General features: G+C 40.1%; 1 protein-coding gene across 7 annotated transcripts in view; it reads left to right on the top strand.

Annotated features, from left to right (window-relative positions):
- The window catches only part of kcnt1b (potassium sodium-activated channel subfamily T member 1b), a 69742-nt gene that overhangs the window by 33322 nt on the left and 15455 nt on the right, over positions 1 to 20965 (top strand). For 4 of the 7 annotated variants that reach the window (XM_028577269.1, XM_028577265.1, XM_028577268.1 and 1 more), the window contains 18 exons: positions 5466 to 5545; positions 7029 to 7134; positions 7505 to 7555; positions 7667 to 7715; positions 7930 to 7989; positions 10059 to 10133; positions 10430 to 10513; positions 11907 to 12001; positions 13506 to 13686; positions 14213 to 14377; positions 14712 to 14848; positions 16010 to 16073; positions 16357 to 16465; positions 16564 to 16672; positions 18081 to 18230; positions 18352 to 18587; positions 18885 to 18905; positions 19479 to 19692. In XM_028577269.1, coding sequence (XP_028433070.1) covers positions 5466 to 5545; positions 7029 to 7134; positions 7505 to 7555; positions 7667 to 7715; positions 7930 to 7989; positions 10059 to 10133; positions 10430 to 10513; positions 11907 to 12001; positions 13506 to 13686; positions 14213 to 14377; positions 14712 to 14848; positions 16010 to 16073; positions 16357 to 16465; positions 16564 to 16672; positions 18081 to 18230; positions 18352 to 18587; positions 18885 to 18905; positions 19479 to 19692 — 1986 coding nt within the window. Of the gene's footprint in view, positions 1 to 5465; positions 5546 to 7028; positions 7135 to 7504; positions 7556 to 7666; positions 7716 to 7929; positions 7990 to 10058; positions 10134 to 10429; positions 10514 to 11394; positions 11537 to 11906; positions 12002 to 13505; positions 13687 to 14212; positions 14378 to 14711; positions 14849 to 16009; positions 16074 to 16356; positions 16466 to 16563; positions 16673 to 18080; positions 18231 to 18351; positions 18588 to 18884; positions 18906 to 19478; positions 19693 to 20965 lie in introns of those variants that run through there. The other 3 variants (XM_028577272.1, XM_028577267.1, XM_028577271.1) reach the window with 2 other exon arrangements.

The following is a 20965-nucleotide window of genomic DNA, read 5'->3' as shown; positions in this document are numbered from 1 at the left end:
CAACAATATATTGTTTTTTCATCACTAGAATTAACACAGGCTTTTGAATAGCTCTGTTCAGTCAGCCAGATTATCCCGAGGTCAACAAGCTGTTTGATGTTTATTTACTGATTCTACAGCAGTTGGTCTATGTTTCAGGCAAGGGTGCATAAAATTATAATCCTATGACTGGCAATGTTCATGTTGTACTTTGTGTATTTGTGTTTGACACTGAAAGCTTGATCACAGGTTGTTCCCACCAGACTCAATATTTCTCTCTGGTTGCACTTTTATTCCTCCACACTTTAATTTTGATCATGAACTTGTCATATATTCTGAATGGCTGTTATATATACTAAAGGCTCTACCTACCATGTACACTAGCAAACATTGCTGGCTTGTGTCTTCATCCATCCATCCATCCATCTTCATCCGCTTATCCGGTATCGGGTCACGGGGGTAGCAGCTCCAGCAGGGGACCCCAAACTTCCCTTTCCCGAGCAACATTAACCAACTCCGACTGGGGGATCCCGAGGCGTTCCCAGGCCAGTTTGGAGATATAATCCCTCCACCTAGTCCTGGGTCTTCCCCGACGCCTCCTCCCAGCTGGACGTGCCTGAAACACCTCCCTTGGGAGGCGCCCAGGGGGCATCCTTACCAGATGCCCGAACCACCTCAACTGGCTACTTTCGACGCGAAGGAGCAGCGGCTCTACTCCGAGCTCCTCACGGATGACTGAGCTTCTCACCTCATCTCTAAGGGAGACGCCAGCCACCCTCCTGAGGAAACCCATTTCGGCCGCTTGCACCCTGGATCTCGTTCTTTCGGTCATGACCCAGCCTTCATGACCATAGGTGAGGGAAGGAACGAAAACTGACCGGTAGATTGAGAGCTTTGCCTTCTGGCTCAGCTCTCTTTGCATCACAACGGTGCGATAAATTGAATGTAATACCGCACCCGCTGCGCCGATTCTCCGACCAATCTCCCGCTCCATTGTCCCCTCACTCGCGAACAAGACACCAAGGTACTTAAACTCCTTCACTTGGGGTAAGGACTCATTCCCTACCTGAAGAAGGCACTCCATCGGTTTCCTGCTGAGAACCATGGCCTCCGATTTAGAGGTGCTGATCCTCATCCCAACCGCTTCACACTTGGCTGCAAACCGATCCAGTGAGTGCTGAAGGTCACAGGCCGATGATGCCATCAGGACCACATCATCTGCAAAAAGCAGCGATGAGATCCCCAGCCCACCGAACTGTAACCCCTCTCCACCCCGACTATGCCTCGATATCCTGTCCATAAATACTACAAACAGGTTTCGTGACAAAGCACAGCCCTGGCGGAGGCCAACCCTCACCTGAAACGAGTCCGACTTACTGCCGAGAACCCGGACACAGCTCTCGCTTTGGTTGTACAGGCTTGTGTCTTGCCTTCCATAATAGGAGTGGGTCTTTCTAAGGTTAAGAAGTACCAAGCTGTTGTAGGTGCTGTCTGGCTTCTTGGATATTCAAACTGCTCATGTTTATATTTGCCAAGTCTGGCTGATGTCCATATAGATTGGTGGCGAGTGATGGAGTGTAGACTACAGAGATGCCAAAGAGCGTAAGTACTTAAAAGGTATTGCTGTGGGTCTGCAGTTGCTGGCAGTCAAACGTGTCTATTTGTAGTGTCTAGTCCGAGCTACTTGGATACATGACAAAAGCCTGGCTGAGATTTATCATCATTTATGTTCTAATGTTTGTTAATTGAACATAAATTAATTGTACAGTAAATAAATACAAGTGAAGGGCTCAGCTTTGCCTAGTTGGTGAAAAACAATAAAACCAACACTGTGGTCTATACATGTCTGACAGTGACACATTTTCTTCATTTGACTCTGTATGTATGTCTTTGTCTGTATATAGCTCACTTGGAGCATTTTAAATCAAATGGCAATGAAATTGTAGTGTGGACTACAGACTTTAAGGTAGGGCTGGGCGATATGGAGAAAATCACATCACGATATTTTTTACCAAATACCTCGATATCGATACCGCAACGATATTGTAGTGACTAGTGGTGCTTTCACAAAATATTTACACAATGAGATTTTTGATAAATAATCATCAGTAATGTAGATATAATGACTAAGTGGGTAAATGGAAATAATAGAACAGTTACAACAGTCTGGTAAGTTCAGAAAATGACATCACTTTACTGTAATGCAGCCTTTAAAACCAGGAAAAGACAACATTTATGCCATAATACGATATTACGATACCCAAAATCTAAGTCAACTCTTAGTCCCTCTATACAGTCCCTCCAATTTGAATCTGAACAATAATCTTAAACAAACCGCAATAATAAAGCTAGGTGTGTTACAGTGGCGGGGAGTAATAGGACCCAAATGCAGAGAAAGGGCAGGCAGGCAGAAGGTTTGAGCTTGAGGGTTTAATGGTAACAAAAGGCGGCAGCACAGAGACTGGAAAAACACAGGGAAAAACTCACAATAGAACGCAGGGAAGATTCCAAAAACACACTTGACAGGATAAAGGCACAAACTAACCGGGCAAGGACACAAAACAATCTGGCAAGAGACAAAGGGAACATAGAGGCTAAATACATGAGGTAATGAGCAAACAAGGAACAGGTGAGACAACAGGTGAAACACCAGGGTGGGGCAGGACAATCAGACAGGCGGGAAAACACAGGAAGTAAAACTAGACAAGACAAGACAGAAAACCAGACTATCAAAATAAAACAGGAACCAGAAATAATCACCAAAGAACAGGAATACACAATACAAACAAGAATACACAGTCAAAACAGGATAAACAGAAACGCACAATGAACAGGGGAATAATGAAACAGAAATATACACAACAAAGAACAGAAATATACAGAATAAAGATACAAAACAGGAAACGGCAACAGAAATATACAAACAGGCAACAGAAATGTCCACAACCACAACAAGGTGCTAAAGCAAGGAAAAGCCATCTTGCTAGTATGGCTAAACATGTTACAATTGCAACATTTCATGGATAAAACAACGTCAAACTGAGCTAAAAGGCCTTGATCATTGTTTAATTTGATTTAAAATGTGATGGAGTACAAGTAAAATGTGTCTCTGTCCAAATGCTTAGCGACTGTACTCCAGGTGTCATACCTTACATACAGATAAGCAGGGAAACCATCACCTTCAAATATTACAAAAGAGGGGACATACAGTACTACTACATGGCTGTCAGCCCTCACCGTACATTTCAAACATACACCAGGCTCAGTAGACTTCTTTTTACAGTGTCAAGCCAATGCCAATGCAATTCTCATGTAACATAACACAATAAGAATTATGTCGCTGAGTTTATTTTGGAGTCACATTTCAGGTTTTGCTGTTTTCTATGTGAAGTGTAATTGCAGGTGCCAAAGTAACACTTTATAATAACCATCACTAATACATGGTAAATTCATTGTTAAGTAATCTTTAGTTAATCGGTATTTTACTGTTAAAAGACAAAAAATGATGATTCATAATGTTTACTAATTATTAGTAATGTTATAATTAATGTAATTTTATCATTAGTTTAGTGTCATATACAATAATAAGTTTATAACTTCAGATAGTTAATACTTTGTCAGTGGTTAATAATTGTTTTGTAAACCGTCTATAAACATTATTTTAATGGCTATTATAAAGTTGCAACTAATGCTTATAATAATGAGTTAATGATTAATAAATGGTTTATAAAGCATCAAGTAACATTAATTTTGACCCATTAAATCTTTTTTTGGCGATCTATAAAAGAGATGATTATTTGAGCACTGATAATAGCTATCTAAATAATGTTTATAGATGCTTTACAAAGTCTTTATTAACCATTAACAAGGTATTATTTTCAGCAGATACAACTTTATAATAGACATCCAAATAATGTTTATTGACGGTTTATAAACAATTTCTTAATCATGAACAAAATGTATATAATATAAAATGTTTTAATTTATTTGTTAAAATAACAAATTAAAGCATAATTAATAATTAGTTAACTTTATTAATTATGTTGTTAGTTAACAGTAAAATAACTATAAATTTATCAGTTTACCATTTATTAGCAATGGTTATTATAAAGTGTTACCGGTGCCTGTAGGCAAGCTGGGTAAACATGAAGCCTGTGTAGCTGTTGTGCATGTCTGTTCTGACAGCTGTGTCAGTGGAGACAGCATACATTATTGATTGACTGATTCGCCACCATGAGCCATTATGGCTGTCTTTTACTGCTTCTCGGTGGTGATGGTGCAGTCGATACTGCTTTGAAAACGGTCTCCATGGCGATACAGACAGAAGAGGGAGACAGGGGAATAGCTGGAAGATGGTGCATATCTTCTTCCACCTACACTCTTTATCTACACATACAGTACCTTGGGACTTGGCTGCTGTAATTGCCCTCCTGCTCTCTCCTCTTCCTGCACCCTGTACTCATCTTGTCAGACAAGGTAGAAGGCTCTATGGGTCCCTGCTGGAACTGCAAGGCTATTATTACATCGCCTCCCTGCTCATTAGTGACAACAAGCTCTCTACATTACGTAACCTGTTAATAGACCTGTCTCGCTACCTGCATTCATCTAACCTATATCTACAGTAGCTATATCACCATTAGTGCTTAAGCTGCCGTTTGGTCAAGTCCCCAAGCCTATTAAAGTGTATTATGTCTGCTCAAATGTTTAATAGCTTCAGATTTGCCATTGTATGTGTAAGGAAGAACACAGGCCGTTTGATGTGAAGTACTGTAGTCTTTAATGGGAGGTGATAGTCAATTATTAATGAACACTTTTGTGTTAATGCTCAATATAAATCAGTTCATGTTCTCACTTGTTTACTGTATGAGAAGAAAATTGTCAGAATGTTGGATAAACTGTGAACAACATTTGTTGTTGGGTACTAAATGTGTGTATAAAATATTAATACAATATTAATCATTATTAAACCCTCCCGAGTGCTTGTTTCACCCACAATGATCAATTTGGATTAATGTCTCACCGCTGGGCATGGTTCCTTTTTACCTGTCCAAACAGGAATAAATAGCACATTTGTTGGGGACTGTTTTCAGTCGTGGATACCTGAAGCATTGAGATCTTGTAAAAATTGTGTTTTGACGCAAAACATGTTTATATTCTTGAAATCAAGTATATAATTTTGGTATTAGTACTGAAACTCGGGTATTGTCTTGGTGTGTAGCCCCTATACAAACATGATAACACGTATGAATGTGCCTGGACCATAACAATTTGTACATGTTACATTTCATACTGTTCACTGGTTTCAACAATCCAATATCAATGCAAATCCATGTTTCTTTCCCCACAAGTAATTACATGATACCTTGAAAGGTTTACACTGTTTGGTCAAATATTTTCTGGTCATTTCTGTGTTTATACTGTATATGTTGGCGGGAGGCGCTGCGTGCATGCTGCTCACACTGACATCCTGTCACTGCTCCCCACAGGGTGCAGGTGGAGTTCTATGTCAACGAAAACACCTTCAAGGAGAGGCTGAAGCTTTTCTTCATCAAAAACCAAAGGTCAAGTAAGTACAGCCGACAGGGAACATCACAGTGTTCTCCTCTCTTCCCATAATGCAAATGGTACGAGGCGTTCTGCCGCTGGATAGGTTAATCTAAATGAACAAATAAAAACGTAATGTTGGAAATTGCAGTGAGTGATGATGCATATCCCATTCCAGTCTCAGTTGGGTTATTATATTAGCTCATTGTAAAACATTGTGTATATAGGTGTATAGTACACTGTGGCTCAGCAAGGACAGAAGAGTATGGCTCATTTGTTTAGAAATGAAGCAGGGCTGCAGTGTTTTTCTCAATAGGAGATAAGACAGGCAATGCCACAACATCTCTGAAAAAGACATTGGTGCAGCTCAGCGGTTTGGTGCAGTGTCTATGGAAGCCACTTATTTGCATCTAGTTGCAAGTCTGTCTCTGTGGTAGAACATGTCGTTAACATATCCTCAAGACTGACATGGCTCTGCTGTCTTTCCCTCAACTTGTAATTGTCACTAAGCCACCACGGTCTTTGACACGAAACAACATAATCTAATAAAAATGTCACACTAGGCTGCAGGGGTATGTTGCTCTATTCCAATGCAGTTTATCTAGTTTCAAATAATTGTAACATTGACCCTGGCTTCATCCGAAGAGGTCGTGTCATGAGAGATTAGTTAGCTGCTGAGGCTGATTGGACTTGGACCCAACTAGCACCACTCCGTCTAGCAAGCATGTCTGCAGCCAAGATTCTGTTCTGCATATTTGGTGGTGTGTGCTTATCAGTATACGCCTGCACATATTCGAACAAGCAATTGTGATTCCACAAACATTATTATCCCTCTTGCCTATTTCTGTGCAATCCCACCAGTCGTGTATCTTTTATATTATTAGTCTATAAAAAGTGCTGGTGTTATTTTGTGTTCCTGTTGGAGGATTTGAAAGCTATGCGTCAGAGGAAATCCATTGTGACAGGGTGCTAGAGCAGCGTAGAACTACATTAGTCATGCTTCAGAGCTTCAGCAGATCTAGTCTCTTTAGGCCTTTCGCTACAGGCATTTTATTCACCTAAACAACTGGTGTTCAAGCAGTATTCTACTGAGGAGAAATCTGGCTGCATCTGTTGTCAGCAGCAGTCTCACAATGAATTGAAGATGGTGGAAAAGTGTGAGACAATGATCAGAGAGGGTGCAGAGCTTTAAAATAAAGCCTGCAACCAAAATAGCAGAGACCTAAACAAATTCACTTTACATTATTACATGTCATTTAGCTGACGCTTTTATCCAAAGCAACTTACAATTGCTATATATGTCAGAGGTCATGTGCCTCCGAAGCAACTAGGGGTTAAGTGGCTTGCTCAGGGATACATTGGTTGATGTATCACAGTGGGATTTGAACCTGGGACTCCCACACCAAAGGTATGTGTCATATCCACTGCGCCATCACCACCCCATCACCACTTTAACGTGATCATCACTTACATTAAGTACGTATGTATGTATGTCTTTGTCACAGGCCTCAGAATCCGCCTGTTCAACTTCTCACTGAAGATCCTCACCTGTGTCCTCTACATAGTAAGAGTCAGCCTGGATAACCCAAAGGAGGTCAACGGCAACCTATGGTGAGCGTCATACTCGGCAGTTGCCACCAAACTCATCCATCATCCCCTATTCGAGATGTGTCCATAATTTCTGGATTGTAGCTTTATAACATTTGCTGCTGCGCTAGCTCCTTTTTCGGTTTTCTTTTTTTTTTTATCATTTTTAATGCCATCTATCTTATACTTCTTGTATTGTATTACAAACCAAGCAGATGACTTCACTCTATGCAGTCATTTAGAAGTAGTGCATTGTTTGTGTTGTGCTCACTGCCAGCAGTTTTTAGAGAAACATTGGGTTTGTTCTTTATGGCAACATACCAACTGATGGAAATGTTTCCCAGCAGGAATGTTTTCTCTCAAATTCACACTCCTTTTGTGTTTTGCTCCACAGTGCAATATGTCCAGACAACAACAACACAGCAGACTCAACAGAAATCAACTGGTATGTTTCAGTCAAAAAGGCATTTCATTGTGAAAAGTGTTCATTTTCTATGTCACAATTACATGGAGGTGCACTGAAGTGTGAGGAGAACTTTCATATGGTTTTTGACAGGTCGTTGATTTTCTGGGTTACCAGACGGGAACCCGTATGGGCGATACAGGTAAGACTAATAACACTCCAATAAAAGTGCACATAAATCAAATTCTGCTGCATTAACTGAATCCTAATGCAGGATTCAACCCAAACACACTAGGATCCATTTATTAGATAAATGCATTGTAGAGCACATTAGTTCCTCAGTGAAGGTTGACTAGCCAGAAGAGATGAATTTGCATTTGCTGGGTACATTTATCTTCCTCTCCCCTCTGCCCCAGGTGACAGTGGCCTTAATCAGTTTCTTGGAGACGATGCTTATCACATATCTCAGCTACAAGGTAAGGAGCTGGTCCACAGTGCACAGTTTCTCTCTTAAATCTGATTTGATTTGATCTGACAGCTTTCAACGTCCAGTCCAAGTGTCAGTTCCAGGGCACCTGTCAAAGACGGGAAGAAGACTTGTGCCACTAATTTTAGACTCGGACATCACACACTCTGCCTCAGAAACAAGTTACATAAACCAGTTCACAGAGCTGGAAGTGTTATTTTTGTTTCATTTATGCAAGTCCTCTAAAGGTACACGTTGGTCCTCACATTCATATGAGTTTAAAAAGGAGGACTGCGCAAGTAGTGAGTAATGTCAGCATTATGTATTCAATGGAAAAGTTCCCACAAATAGAAAGGGTCAGTCCTCGTGTGAGATCCCTCCGCTGCTAATGAGCAGGCATAAGCAGAGGCAGTTTTGCCCTTCATAAACAGTAATGTACAGTCTGTTAATGAGGTGGACAACATATTAAAAACAGCTTGCAATGTAATGCAGTCCAACCCACTATAAATACAACCTGAAATATGGTCACACAAAACCACTCTCACACAGCAGCAATCAGAAATGTGAAGTTCCATAAAAGAACAATAAAAAAGGGGGGCATGAACAATAAAAAAGGGGGCCATGACCCCTAGAGGTTAGTAGTTAGTTAAAGGCCTAAGGCCACCCTACACATTATTATAGGCCCAGTTTAATATGCAACTCAATTTTATTCAATATTAGTAGGTGGTCCCTGCTCTGTTATTCTTTTAGCTAAGGGGTTCTTAGTCTAAAATACGTTGAAGACCCCTGGTTAAGACATTAAAGAAAAACTCCCACAGTTTGCATCTGAATACAATGAGGTTAAATTACCTTGGGATTTAGGAATATGGGGACCAAATATGTAGACAGACCCTTCGTATTAACACCACCCACACCTTTTAAATATTAAGTCTGCATCTTGTCAGGGTCCAGAGTCCTCAAACTACTGCCTGTCTCAAAAGAAGCTGGAGTTTGCTTGGAGATATTAGTTTCAGCTGCTCTGGGACAGGAAGTGTTTCCCAGACATGTTATTTCGTAGCTCCTTCCCCTATGGTGATCCTGAAGTTTGGTCTGGGTTTTATTTTTTTCAATTGTTTATTTCTTTTTCTGTATTTCTTCTTCTTTTTCTCTCTCTCTCTCTCAGAAGGCCGTTAGAGACTCATACTGCATAGATTTTATGAGGCTAAAATGTAGCCTTGTAAAATGTTTTTTTCACTAAGCTTTTTAGTACCTCCATCATAGACAGAAGCCACCACTGAACTGCACCTTTTTAACTCAGCTGCACTCTCAATATGTGATTAATATTCAGTCCCACTTGCCAATTTTGCAATTAGCTGCAGCCATACTTTTACTGTATGTATATATTATATTATCTTTTCTTTTTTTAAGATGAAGCCTACATCTTTAAAGTGCCATGTATTTTCAGTCTTAAAATAAATTAGTGTTTTTTTTTCATCTGTTCTTTGAAAATAGGTTAGCTTTCCTTCATTCAAATCCTTATTGAATACATATTTCAGCATGCAATAATGCATCGATACTAATAAACTTAATTTGCATAACACATATCCAGAAGCAAGAGCAAAGAATGCAGTAAGCAGTAGTTTACAAAGTAAACTCTTCGGGAAAAAAAAAGCCTGGAAGGATGTACAGTATTTGTGATGAAGAGAGATTTAATTAAAAAGATTATGATAATAATTCTGTAAAGCATCATTAACATGCTCCAGAAACAAGCACTTACTTTGAATGCCTCAAGAGCAAAAACAGGTCAGTGAGTGTTGTTTCCTGACCCAACATTAATTACTGACCTCTCCATTCAAGCTTTGATAAGCTCAGATTATTAAAAAAAAATGTAACATACCAAAGAAGCATGTTTTCTTTCTCTCAACCATTAGAGTGACATGGTCTTACAAGTCACAACATTCAAAACTGTAATACAGTATTGTTTTTGTGTCTCAGCTGACTTCCTCCAATGGTCATTATTACTGGGACTATGTTTCTCTCTAAAACAATCTGCACTTTTATTAGTTAATTGACTTTTTTTCCCCATCAATTTCCTTCCAGGGGAACATTTGGGAGCAGATCTTCCAGATATCCTTTATATTGGAGATGATCAATTCAGTGCCATTTATAATCACAGTGAGTAATTCATTTTATCAACTGAGCTGTCAGTGTGTTCCATAAGAAATGGATCAGCACAGGCTCATTGTCATTTTGGTATTGTATTCCTCTGAGCAATAAATCTAATGTTAATGCCCCAATACCACGTGTTCCTCACCCAAGGCAAATTTAATTTTATCTTTCTTTCTTCCCTGTATTGAGGATAATGATTTCCTATTGTGTCTCAGGTCCTGTATGTTAACATATTAGTATTTCACTGATATACTGTATTTCACCCTTTCTCTCTTCCATCTTTCATTTCTTTCTTCCTTAAGATCTTCTGGGCTCCATTGAGAAACATATTCGTTCCTGTATTTCTTAACTGCTGGCTAGCCAAAGGTGCCCTGGAGAACATGATTGTAAGTATTTTCAATAATGTATTTATTGTACTGTACAAACTGTATTGCATATTGTTTTCTTTTTTTTACCACTGAGGGTTTTGAAGGTACATTATCCACCCTGAGACAGGCCATTAGCTCATGAGTAACGCTGGCTATAATGGCTGTGAATGAGTTTATACAATTTAGCTTTCTGGATAGAATTATATTGAGCAGGGGCATTTTTTTCTTGGTGGTTAGCTGACACTGTGCACCAGCTAATGCATATTTTTGAAGCTAGTGTTCTCAGCTCCATTTGTTTATGTAACATTGTTAGCATTAACGCTGTTTACTTTAGCTGTCAAAGCTAACACCAACCATTTGCTCAGGTTAACTGAGCTGACACTTGTTTGAAGAAAAGATAAGAGGGGCTAGAGATAGAGGAAATTTTTTCACAATAGCCTTAAAAATAATAGTAGTCCATCTCGGGCTTTCAGTTTAAGATTTGAACAGATCCACATACATACTACATCAATTTTCTCAGGTATGCCTCTTGTATGGATTGATCAATAGAGAGCTGCTGTAGCTATGACTCACATTCAGTTGATTTTCATTATCCAACCAGCTGCAGTTGCTCGAGGTTAGTGATGCAACTGCAAAGCGTGCAAATACTTAATATACTGTAGTTCTATACTGTACATGGACACATAACAGCAGGCAAAACAAAACTTAACAGACAAACACTGCATTGCAGCACAGAAACACAGAAGGGATAAAAAAAAATGCCTAGTGCACAGAATTCTGTTGTTGTAGTATCAATATTGTCCAGGATTTACCATAGGTGCAAAGATACTGGTACATGGAATTAAAAGCAATTAGATGATATCCAACTGGTCTAGTGTGTCCCTTTCGCTGTCATTCAGATGAGACTACTGCCTCACGCCAAGATGTTAGTTGGGCAGATGGTAGAATCTGATGCCAAGCAGACCAGCACATGGAGAGAAAGCAGGGACAGTTTGGAGAGGCGGTGAAGGCAGGTGGTGGCAGGCAGAACATGCAAACAAGGTGCAACTGAAAATGAGTCGTGAGCTCCTACTGTACATTGCAAGACGTAGTAAGAGAAAGTGCAATATAGTTATACAAATGATCCAAGATTAGAGGACAGTGGAGTTGAATATACAATAGGTTATGTGTAAAGAATGTAGGGCAGATTCTTTTTGTGTTAATTTGTATCCAGACCATCGTCAAGGCAAGATTAATACATTTAAAGACAGTAACTGACTTTTTCACGCATTGTTTAAGTTGTGTTTTGATGCAGTTTTTATTGAGAACTTTCCGGTATTCCAAAATGGAAAATGTATTTTAATTTGCAGTCGTTAGTCTAGATATGGTAATAAAAACCTGGTTTTCTAGTAAGGTCTTTTCCTGTGTCCAGAATGACTTCCATCGTGCCATCCAGCGGACCCACTCTGCCATGTTCAACCAGGTTTTCATCCTCATCTGCACCTTACTGTGTCTGGTTTTCACTGGGTGAGTGAACCTCTGTTCTTTTTACTCACAGACATGCTATCTCTGACTTCTCTCTGATTGAGGCTTTTAGGCCTTTTTATTGGCCCTCACTGCAAAATCTGAACTTTCCTGAACTGTGTACCAATGGCTCAGAAAAAACAAAATACTTTTGTCATGATACGATGTTATAGCGATTTTAATTATAATGCAGTATTCTTCGATATATTGCAATTTATTACCTGTTTGCCATCTTAAAATGATGTGCCCAAAGGAAAACTTCTGTCAACATCTGTTTTGCTGTATCTAAAAAGACACATTTCTCTGTTTGTTCATCTAACAATCTAGTGGACCGAAAACCCAATTGATTTAATTATTTCAGTACTAAAAAAGGTACTAATAAAAGGTTGATTCTTGGCGTCCATGTATCGATACAATATATCCAAGGATGATATCATGATGCTTTGCTGTATCGATTTTTTTTTTCCCCCACCCCATCTTGGACAAGGCTGATTATTTGGAAGAAGCTATTTATGTTGTAAAAGTAGAGATTGAAAATGTAGTTTTGTAAGCAGACATACTGTGCTGTTATTTGCACAGCGGTGGAGTGCACAGTTTTTCTAGCAAGATAAAATTTAACTAAAAGATACCATGAAAAGGCAGCAAAATGTAAACAGCAGGAGTTAGCACCAGTTAGCTACTGTTACTGGCAAAAACAAATAGTAAATATGAAAGCTATTTGGAAAATGTAAATACATTTTAATGCAAATAAAACAAAATAAAGACCCGGACATTTGTTATCTTAAAGTTTAAACTATTTTGTGACCAAATATAGTGATGAGCAGCAGGCTCATTGATTTCCACTTTTATAACACAATTGGATTTAAGCTGTCACTTTAACGTTAACAGCCTTCTTGTGCCTTAGCCACCAGCCAGCACCCACCTCTTCCATTTTACTCCGTCTTGTTAGACATCCTCATTCCTCTCTGCCTCGGGGTTTCATTAAATCTCCATTTTATCAATGCAAAAAACACAAATGAATTAGCAGAAGCCAGAGAGGTGGAACCAACAGAGCAATCGACAGTGTTACTTAAAATGAAATACTGATCAGGAGCCTCCGCTGTATTTACTCTACTGCCCTTTTGATCTGGGGCAAATTGGATATGCAGTCTACCAGGATAAAACTAGGGATCGACCGATACTGTTTTTTCAAGGCCGATACCGATCATTAGTTAGGGAAACCGATATTTGGAACCGATATGCATTTGCAGTGAAAATTTAAATCTTTAAGGCAAGGTAAGGCAGCTTTATTTGTATAGCACATTTCAGCAACAAGGCAATTCAAAGTGCTTTACACAAAACACTGCAGTATAAGAAATGAACAATTATTTAAAGAAAGGCAAAATTAAGATTTTGGAATGTTACAAATTCTAACACAAAACCTTGTTTGAATGCTGTAAGCCATTATTTATTAAATTATTATATATATATATCATATAATATAATATAAATGTTCATCTCTCTGCAGAGCTTGTGGAATCCAGCATCTAGAGAGAGCCGGGAAGCACCTGACCCTGTTTGACTCATTCTATTTCTGCATCGTCACCTTCTCCACTGTGGGCTATGGGGATGTCACGCCACAAATCTGGCCCTCCCAGCTGCTGGTGGTCATTCTCATCTGTGTGGCCCTGGTGGTGCTCCCACTGCAGGTAACCATTGGTTACTAGGGTAAACTAACCTTGTGTTGTTTTTCCCAAAGTGCAGTGAGGGGTTTGAACATTTAGTAAACGTTGTATTAGGTCCTGTCTTAAATGAATGATTTCTTATGATGTTGTGCATCTAGTGATGACCTTCGTTGGACTGTCATCAAATATCAAATGACTTTTTCTCGCAGCTATGAAAGGCTACAAAAAATAAAAAATAAATAAAGTGCTTACTTCTTTAGACATTTTTAGCTGCAGAAGAAGTCTGCAAATTCTATAATTTAGGCCATGTCATGCTGGCTCACACTTGCTGCGTGATATATCCACCTAGTCTCTGTGTTATTTATTTTTTAAAGATCACAAACATGTTCATCACTTCATCATGTTCTGGGTAAGAAATAGAAATGAACTCCTGCTGCTAGCAAACTACTGCATCAGCAGTTCTCTCTTCAGCGCTTTGACCGTCTGAGTCCAGACAGCAAATATTCTTGTTGCATTTGACATCACGTCGATGTTGTTGTCATTGTGTCAGTTTGAAGAACTAGCATACCTGTGGATGGAGAGCCAAAAGTTAGGAGGGAACTACAGCCGCCACCGGGCACAGACAGAGAAGCATGTGGTGTTGTGTGTCAGCTCGCTGAAGATTGACCTGCTCATGGATTTCCTCAACGAGTTCTACGCTCATCCCAGACTACAGGTACAGTACCAAGACAAAACCGTGGATCAGTATAAATATTCCACATGCAAAACCAAGGCTGCTTTTTGCCATCAGCATGGGGATGGTTATGTGATAAGCAGATTGACAACAGATTCAGATTGTTTCAGTGTGCACATTTTGTAACATATAATAATGTTTTCTGTACTCCTTTGGAATAAATTAGGATATGCAAGATAGATGCATGAATGGAATGTTCCCCAATAAATGATACTTCTTGTAGTGTGTGTTTGTGTGTTAAGTGTGTTACTTGTGCAGTAACACACTTAACTTAAGCATGCTTTTAATAAATGCTTTCATATCCCTTGTGTTGCAGGACTACTATGTGGTGATCCTGTGTCCAACAGAGATAGATATTCAGGTTCGCCGAATCCTCCAAATCCCTCTGTGGTCCCAGAGGGTCATCTACTTGCAAGGATCTGCCCTCAAAGACCAGGACCTGATGAGGGCCAAGTGAGTAAATTGCATATGCACCAAATAGTGTATTTATATCAAATGACTTCCTCCTATCTTGATGGTTAGTTGGTGAAGCCTCGTTCTAGACCTCTGTATCGCTGCCCACATGTGTGATTTTAATGAATGAAATGAAACAAAATGGCAATTAAATCTGACCAGGCCCTGTGTTTATGTCTAGTAAAGTGATTGAACGTGCATGTCATGTCCTTTTTAAGTCTAAGGGACCTATTTTAACGATCTAAGCACACGGCGTTGGTGCGTTTAGGGTGTGTCCAAATCCACTTTTGCTAGTTTGACGGCGGAAAAAAGGGTCCGTGCGCCGGCGCATGGTTCAAAAGGGTTGTTCTTAGTGTCTTCATTAATTCATAGGTGCGTTTTGGGTGTAACATGCAAGGTGCAAGGTAGGGCCCTAAAGAGTTTAAGTCTAGCACATCATCTATATTTTATTCATTTTAGATTCTGGATAAGAATCTTGCAATTACTTAAAATGTAAATGTAAAGTTCAAGTCCTCCACTGGCAAATCAGAGTCCTTGAAGTGCAATGAGGTACTTACAAGTCCACTTGGCTGCCCTGCCCTCTGCTTGCACATCAGTGTAATGGGATTTCACTCTGCACTGATCATCTGCTCACATCAAAGGCCACAGACGATGGATCGCATTGGAATATGTTTGACCTGTTGGATTAGTTTCTGTCCCTACAAAATATTACGGGACCAGTGTGCCACTCATGGTTATTAGATGCAATGGCAATTTCCCACACTGAAATGTAATATGTAATAAGTAAAATCACCCAGCCAGGTAAGCCTCATATCATCCCTGCTATGCTGAAAGATTTTCTTGTAATCACAACATATTGCAGTTGTCTTAAAATTCACAGAACATGATTTTTCTGTCACACATGACTGATCTTTGCCCCTCGGATGTTGCTAGCACTCTAATGTCAAATGACAGTAGATTGATTTCATGCTAGAATGCAGCTTTTCACCTTTTCAGCCATTGTCACAGGACATTCACACTCATCCCTGCGTAGCTTTTCTTTAAGGCATTGATTCCCGTAAAATAATCATTTTTTACGTTTGGTTGAATGTCCTTTTCACAGTCGCCAACCCATGAACCATGTCTGTGTTTCTTTCTGTTCGTCTCTCTGTCTATGCTCAGGATGGATGATGCTGAGGCCTGCTTCATCCTCAGCAGCAGGAACGAGCTCGACCGAACTGCTGCTGTGAGTTACATCAACAGGAATCAGTCTTGAACTTCGTTTCCAGTATAAAAACTCTCACGATAACAATAATTTAAATGGAGCATTTTCCCTTCACACTTTACTTCCTTTGTTAGTTAGCTGAGAGAGTTTGAGATATTCAGATGATGTCATGATTCTATTGCCGCTGAATATTGGTAGCTCATTGAGTGGCTGAGGCAAACGTTATGGTCCATAAAATTCAGATTGCATTTATTTACAAATGAGTCAATGGATGAGTCAACTAGAACTATGTCTTGTCCCACAGGATCACCAGACTATTTTGAGGGCTTGGGCTGCGAAAGACTTTGCTCCAAATTGCCCTCTCTACGTCCAAATTCTCAAACCAGAAAATAAATTCCATGTTAAGTTTGCAGGTAAGTGCAGGAAGAGTGCCTACCTACAGTTTGTTTTCTTACAGATACATTTCTAAGTCATACATGCTGTATTATTGCAATTTATCCATTTCAATCAGATCATGTAGTATGTGAAGAGGAGTTCAAGTATGCCATGTTGGCGCTGAACTGCGTGTGTCCCGCCACATCTACCTTAGTCACACTCTTGGTTCACACCTCCAGAGGACAGTGAGTACTCGCTACTATTTTACAATAACTGCAAATTAACATCAACATTTATTTACAGTGATATCCACTGTCAGAGGGTCATTTTTTCACAGTGTGAGTTATCATTATGATCCTGAATCTTTCTCACCAAAGTCATACAGTATGCATGTATTGCATTTAAATCATTTGAAAGTTATCAAATATAAGAAAGCCAAAGTAATCTAATTGGGTGTATTTTGACATGGACAGGAAATACGTTTCATCACTTTCTTGCAGAGAGTCGGATGAGAAGATGGATACCACTCTAATATCTGTCTACTAGATATGAAGCCATGGTCAAGTTAGCTTAGCACAGGCACTGGAAACGTGGGAAAGAGCTAGCCTAGCTCTTTAACAAAATGTGCCTCCCAAGAGGGTTTTGAATGGATTGAACAAAAAAGGATAGCATTTTTGGATGCTGGTAGGCAGATTGTGTTACTCTATAACAGAGGCAGATTTTTGCCCTGTTTCCATTTGTTGTATTAAGCTAAGCTAACTGTCTTCTGGCTCCAGCTTCTTGTATACCTGATATACATCTCTGTCCATTTAGATTCAACTGAACCACTGACATTTTTTCTGCTTCCAGAGCAGCTCAACCTCTAATAAATACCTTTTATTATAATTCTTTGAATCGTTCAAACTTTGGGTGATGTGAATGTTAAATATCCCTTTGTGTCATTATTCTCGTGGACAGATTCAATCCTACTTGATTAATATTCGAGAAATATGATTGAAACTCCTGCAGCAGAGTTTTTAGCTATACAGACTGGACCTGTTTTTTGTCTCTGCAGAGCTAACTACTGTACCGTCAGCCACTGCAGAAACATGTCACTGTCAAGTCAGTAAACTTTTGCCCGGGTTCTTGTTAGGCAATAAATCTGGCTGTTTGTCATGTTTGCAAGGTGACCACTTTATCTTTCCTGCTGTCCACAGCAGCACATCCATTTTAATTTCCATTATGGGAACTTGCACTGGCTTGGGGCTATTAAGGGGAAAGTGCTGGGAATAGACTTCTTGTTGGCAGGTGTTAATTTAAATTTTTTCTCATATTGATTAAAAGTAATACTGTAAAGGACATGAACTGATTTAATAGAGTGATCTCACAGCCTTTTCTCTTTTGATCATAACTGTGACGAGAATTAAGGAGGCTGGGGAGTATAGGGTCATAAAAGGTAATGAAAGGTCAGACAGATGTATCAGTCTATGGGGAAATGAGAGCTGGTGAGCTGCGCATGAAGTCCAAAATGTAAAATGTTTTTAGTCATTTATATCATATTCTGACAATATTTCAGTATTTTATTTAAGAGGAGGCTGCTGTTTGCTAACAGTAAGTTGGAAACTTCATGTTACTGTCATTTAAGTAGTAACTATTCTGATCACGCTGTTTCAGGGAGGGGCAGTTGTCACCGGAGCATTGGCAGAGGATGTATGGACGCTGCTCTGGAAACGAGGTCTACCACATCCGCTTGTGTGACAGCAAGTTTTTTGGGGAGTATGATGGAAAGAGCTTCACCTACGCCTCTTTCCACGCCCATAAGAAGTTAGTAAAACTTCCACTAGCTTAATCTTGACACGATAATAATGACATTTTATCTCATTAAAGTCTCTGGGAGCAAAACACAACACATTTTAAACTTTGCACACTCCCGCTCACCTCCCAGATATGGTGTGTGTTTGATCGGTGTGAAGAGGGAGGACAACAAGAGCATCCTTCTGAACCCCGGCCCCCGCCACATCATGGCTGCCCCCGACACTTGCTACTACATCAACATCACCAAGGAGGAGAACTCAGCCTTCATCTTCAAACAAGAGGAGAAGCACAACAAGGGCCTGTCCGTCACCGGCCTCTACGACGCCCCCTCCAGGCTGCCCGTGCACAGCATCATCGCCAGCATGGGTGAGACCGAGAGCCAGAGGCAGGGAAAAAAATCTTGTTTGGATGTTGGTAAAGAAAGGAGAAAATTAAGGAGGTGTTGCAGACCGTTACATTTGTTGGGTTGAAAGGGTTTTCGTGTAGGACGAAAAAATGGATGCTTTGTTGCCGATGTTAATTTACTCACACTGAACATTGTGGTGGCTGCCTTGGTGGTGCTGTGTGCTTTCGCTGACTGTTATGCATGACGTTTTTCTTACATGCGTTTTTACTTTCATGGCTGACATCATTGTGTTGTGCTTTTTCTTTGACCTGTGAAAGTTGATCAGGCCACTGCATATGGTAAGTTTGTGCATGATGCATCACTTTTTCACACTTATCTACTAGTCCTGTAATTTGATGGCGTACACATTTTGCTATTAATAGGATGTTATGCACTGTACAAGACACAGTCATATTTCATTATTGTTCTACTAACAAAATCACATTTTCACATAAAAAATGATATATGTATTGCATATATTATGTATCTGATATATGTATTGTGGATATATATCATATTACAAACAGCCAATATGATTTGTTTCAGGGACATATTTATTGACAAACACAATGTCAATACTGTTTGCATGCCATTTGTTGTAGCTTGAGAGTACTATTACATGATTCAGAAAGCAACACATTTTCTCCTCAAACTCAGCTGAGCTAAAGATGATGAGTGATAGGATTGTGTGTGGCAAAGATGCTGAACAAGCTAAACATGGACCTTATTACTTTACAATATGAAAAAGCTGCGTTTTCTAAGACGAACATTCACTGTTGACTTAACAACACATTACAGTAAAAGTCTCACGCACCATTTCTAAATGGCCGTGTAGTTCGCTGCTACCTACGATAACCTTGTGTCATTCTCAGGCACTGTAGCCATAGATCTCCAGAACCCTGATCCTCCCGAGGAAAGCGGCAAGCTGACCTTGCCGACTGAGAACGGCTCTGGAAGCCGCAGGCCGAGCATCGCGCCTGTCCTAGAGATCACCGACTCCTCTGCCATTCTGCCCTGCGACCTCCTCAGCGACCAATCAGAGGATGAGACCAACCAATCTGACGACGAGGGCTCCGTAGGGTCAGAGTAAGTGATGTTATTGACCCAAAGAGATTTGGTGGTTAGTGTACAGTCCCCTCTTTTTATTTGTGTACATCCTCGATTCCTTTCCTCGCCTCCTCTCCTCACGTTTTAGTCCCTCTAACCTGAGATGCGAGCGAAGGAAGCAAAGGAAGATACTCGAGGAGAGAGAAATCGAGGCAACAAGCAGACATGGGATGTCTTAACAAAATGAGACATTTTTGGTAAAACGTCATTTTGAAAGCAACGTTGACTAAATATGACGTGTGACACAGCTGCCATGGTTTGTATATTACAGCTGTGTGTCATGGGCATTTTATACGTCACTGGTGCTACAAAGACTTTCCCTCATAGCTCCTCTGGCAAGCCTCCTCTCTCCTTTTGAGATGCATTTTTGGAATTGAGACATCCTTCAAGATGGCGCGCTGATATTGATTTCCGGGTCACAGGCAGGATGACGGAGGAGAGAGTAGACGAGGAGTTACAAAATAAAGAGAATTGAGAAGAGCCCAGCATGTCTTGTCTTGCGGCAGTAAAAAAGTGAAATGTCCTCATAGTTCAGGCGTCCTCTGCTCTATACTTGATGGATGTCAGCTGTCCTCCTCTTCTTTATGGCTCAGTGGTTGTAGGAGGAGAGATGGATGGGTTGGGTATAGGCATGTAATCTGTGTGTCATGATGCCGTAAGGTTGGGACATGGCGGTGATGAATGTGTATGTCATGACAGGGAGGGTCAGCACTTTCCCCTTTTGAGTGAAGCTCATGCTGTGTGTCCTTACATAGATCCTCACCCCTCAAGGCTGACCTATCAGTCGCCATGATAGCAATTCAGCAAGTCTGAGGATTCAGCTTCTCTCAGCAGCTTAAGTTCTACTCTTTTCTCTGTATGTGGTTTCATTACAACGGAGTAAAGTTTAGGATAGATTGCTTGTGCCTCTGTGCCTCACAGTCTGTACCTCAGCTCATACAAGTCTTTTTGAAAAGTAACTGTTAGTTAATCTCACAAAGTTGGACATAACATTGTCCTCTTACCCTCTGAGCCTCTATTACTGTGCCCCATGACACTTGGGTAGTTTTTCTTCCTTAAGAGTTGTCAGACACAGTAGTTGGGGAGATAAAGACAACAACATTGTCTGTAGGAAACACAACACGCATCTTAAAGTCCCACAGTGCCATCATGTGGCGATCCGGTTTTTGATGACTTCTATTAACAAAGTAAGAATCTCTTTTATTGGCAAACTAGAGGGCACCATGAAACTGATCTGGGCAATAGCAGCTGG

This window comes from Perca flavescens, chromosome 5, assembly GCF_004354835.1.
Source record: "Perca flavescens isolate YP-PL-M2 chromosome 5, PFLA_1.0, whole genome shotgun sequence".
Classification (NCBI taxonomy): domain Eukaryota; kingdom Metazoa; phylum Chordata; class Actinopteri; order Perciformes; family Percidae; genus Perca; species Perca flavescens.
This window is presented reverse-complemented; position numbering and strand designations above follow the sequence as displayed.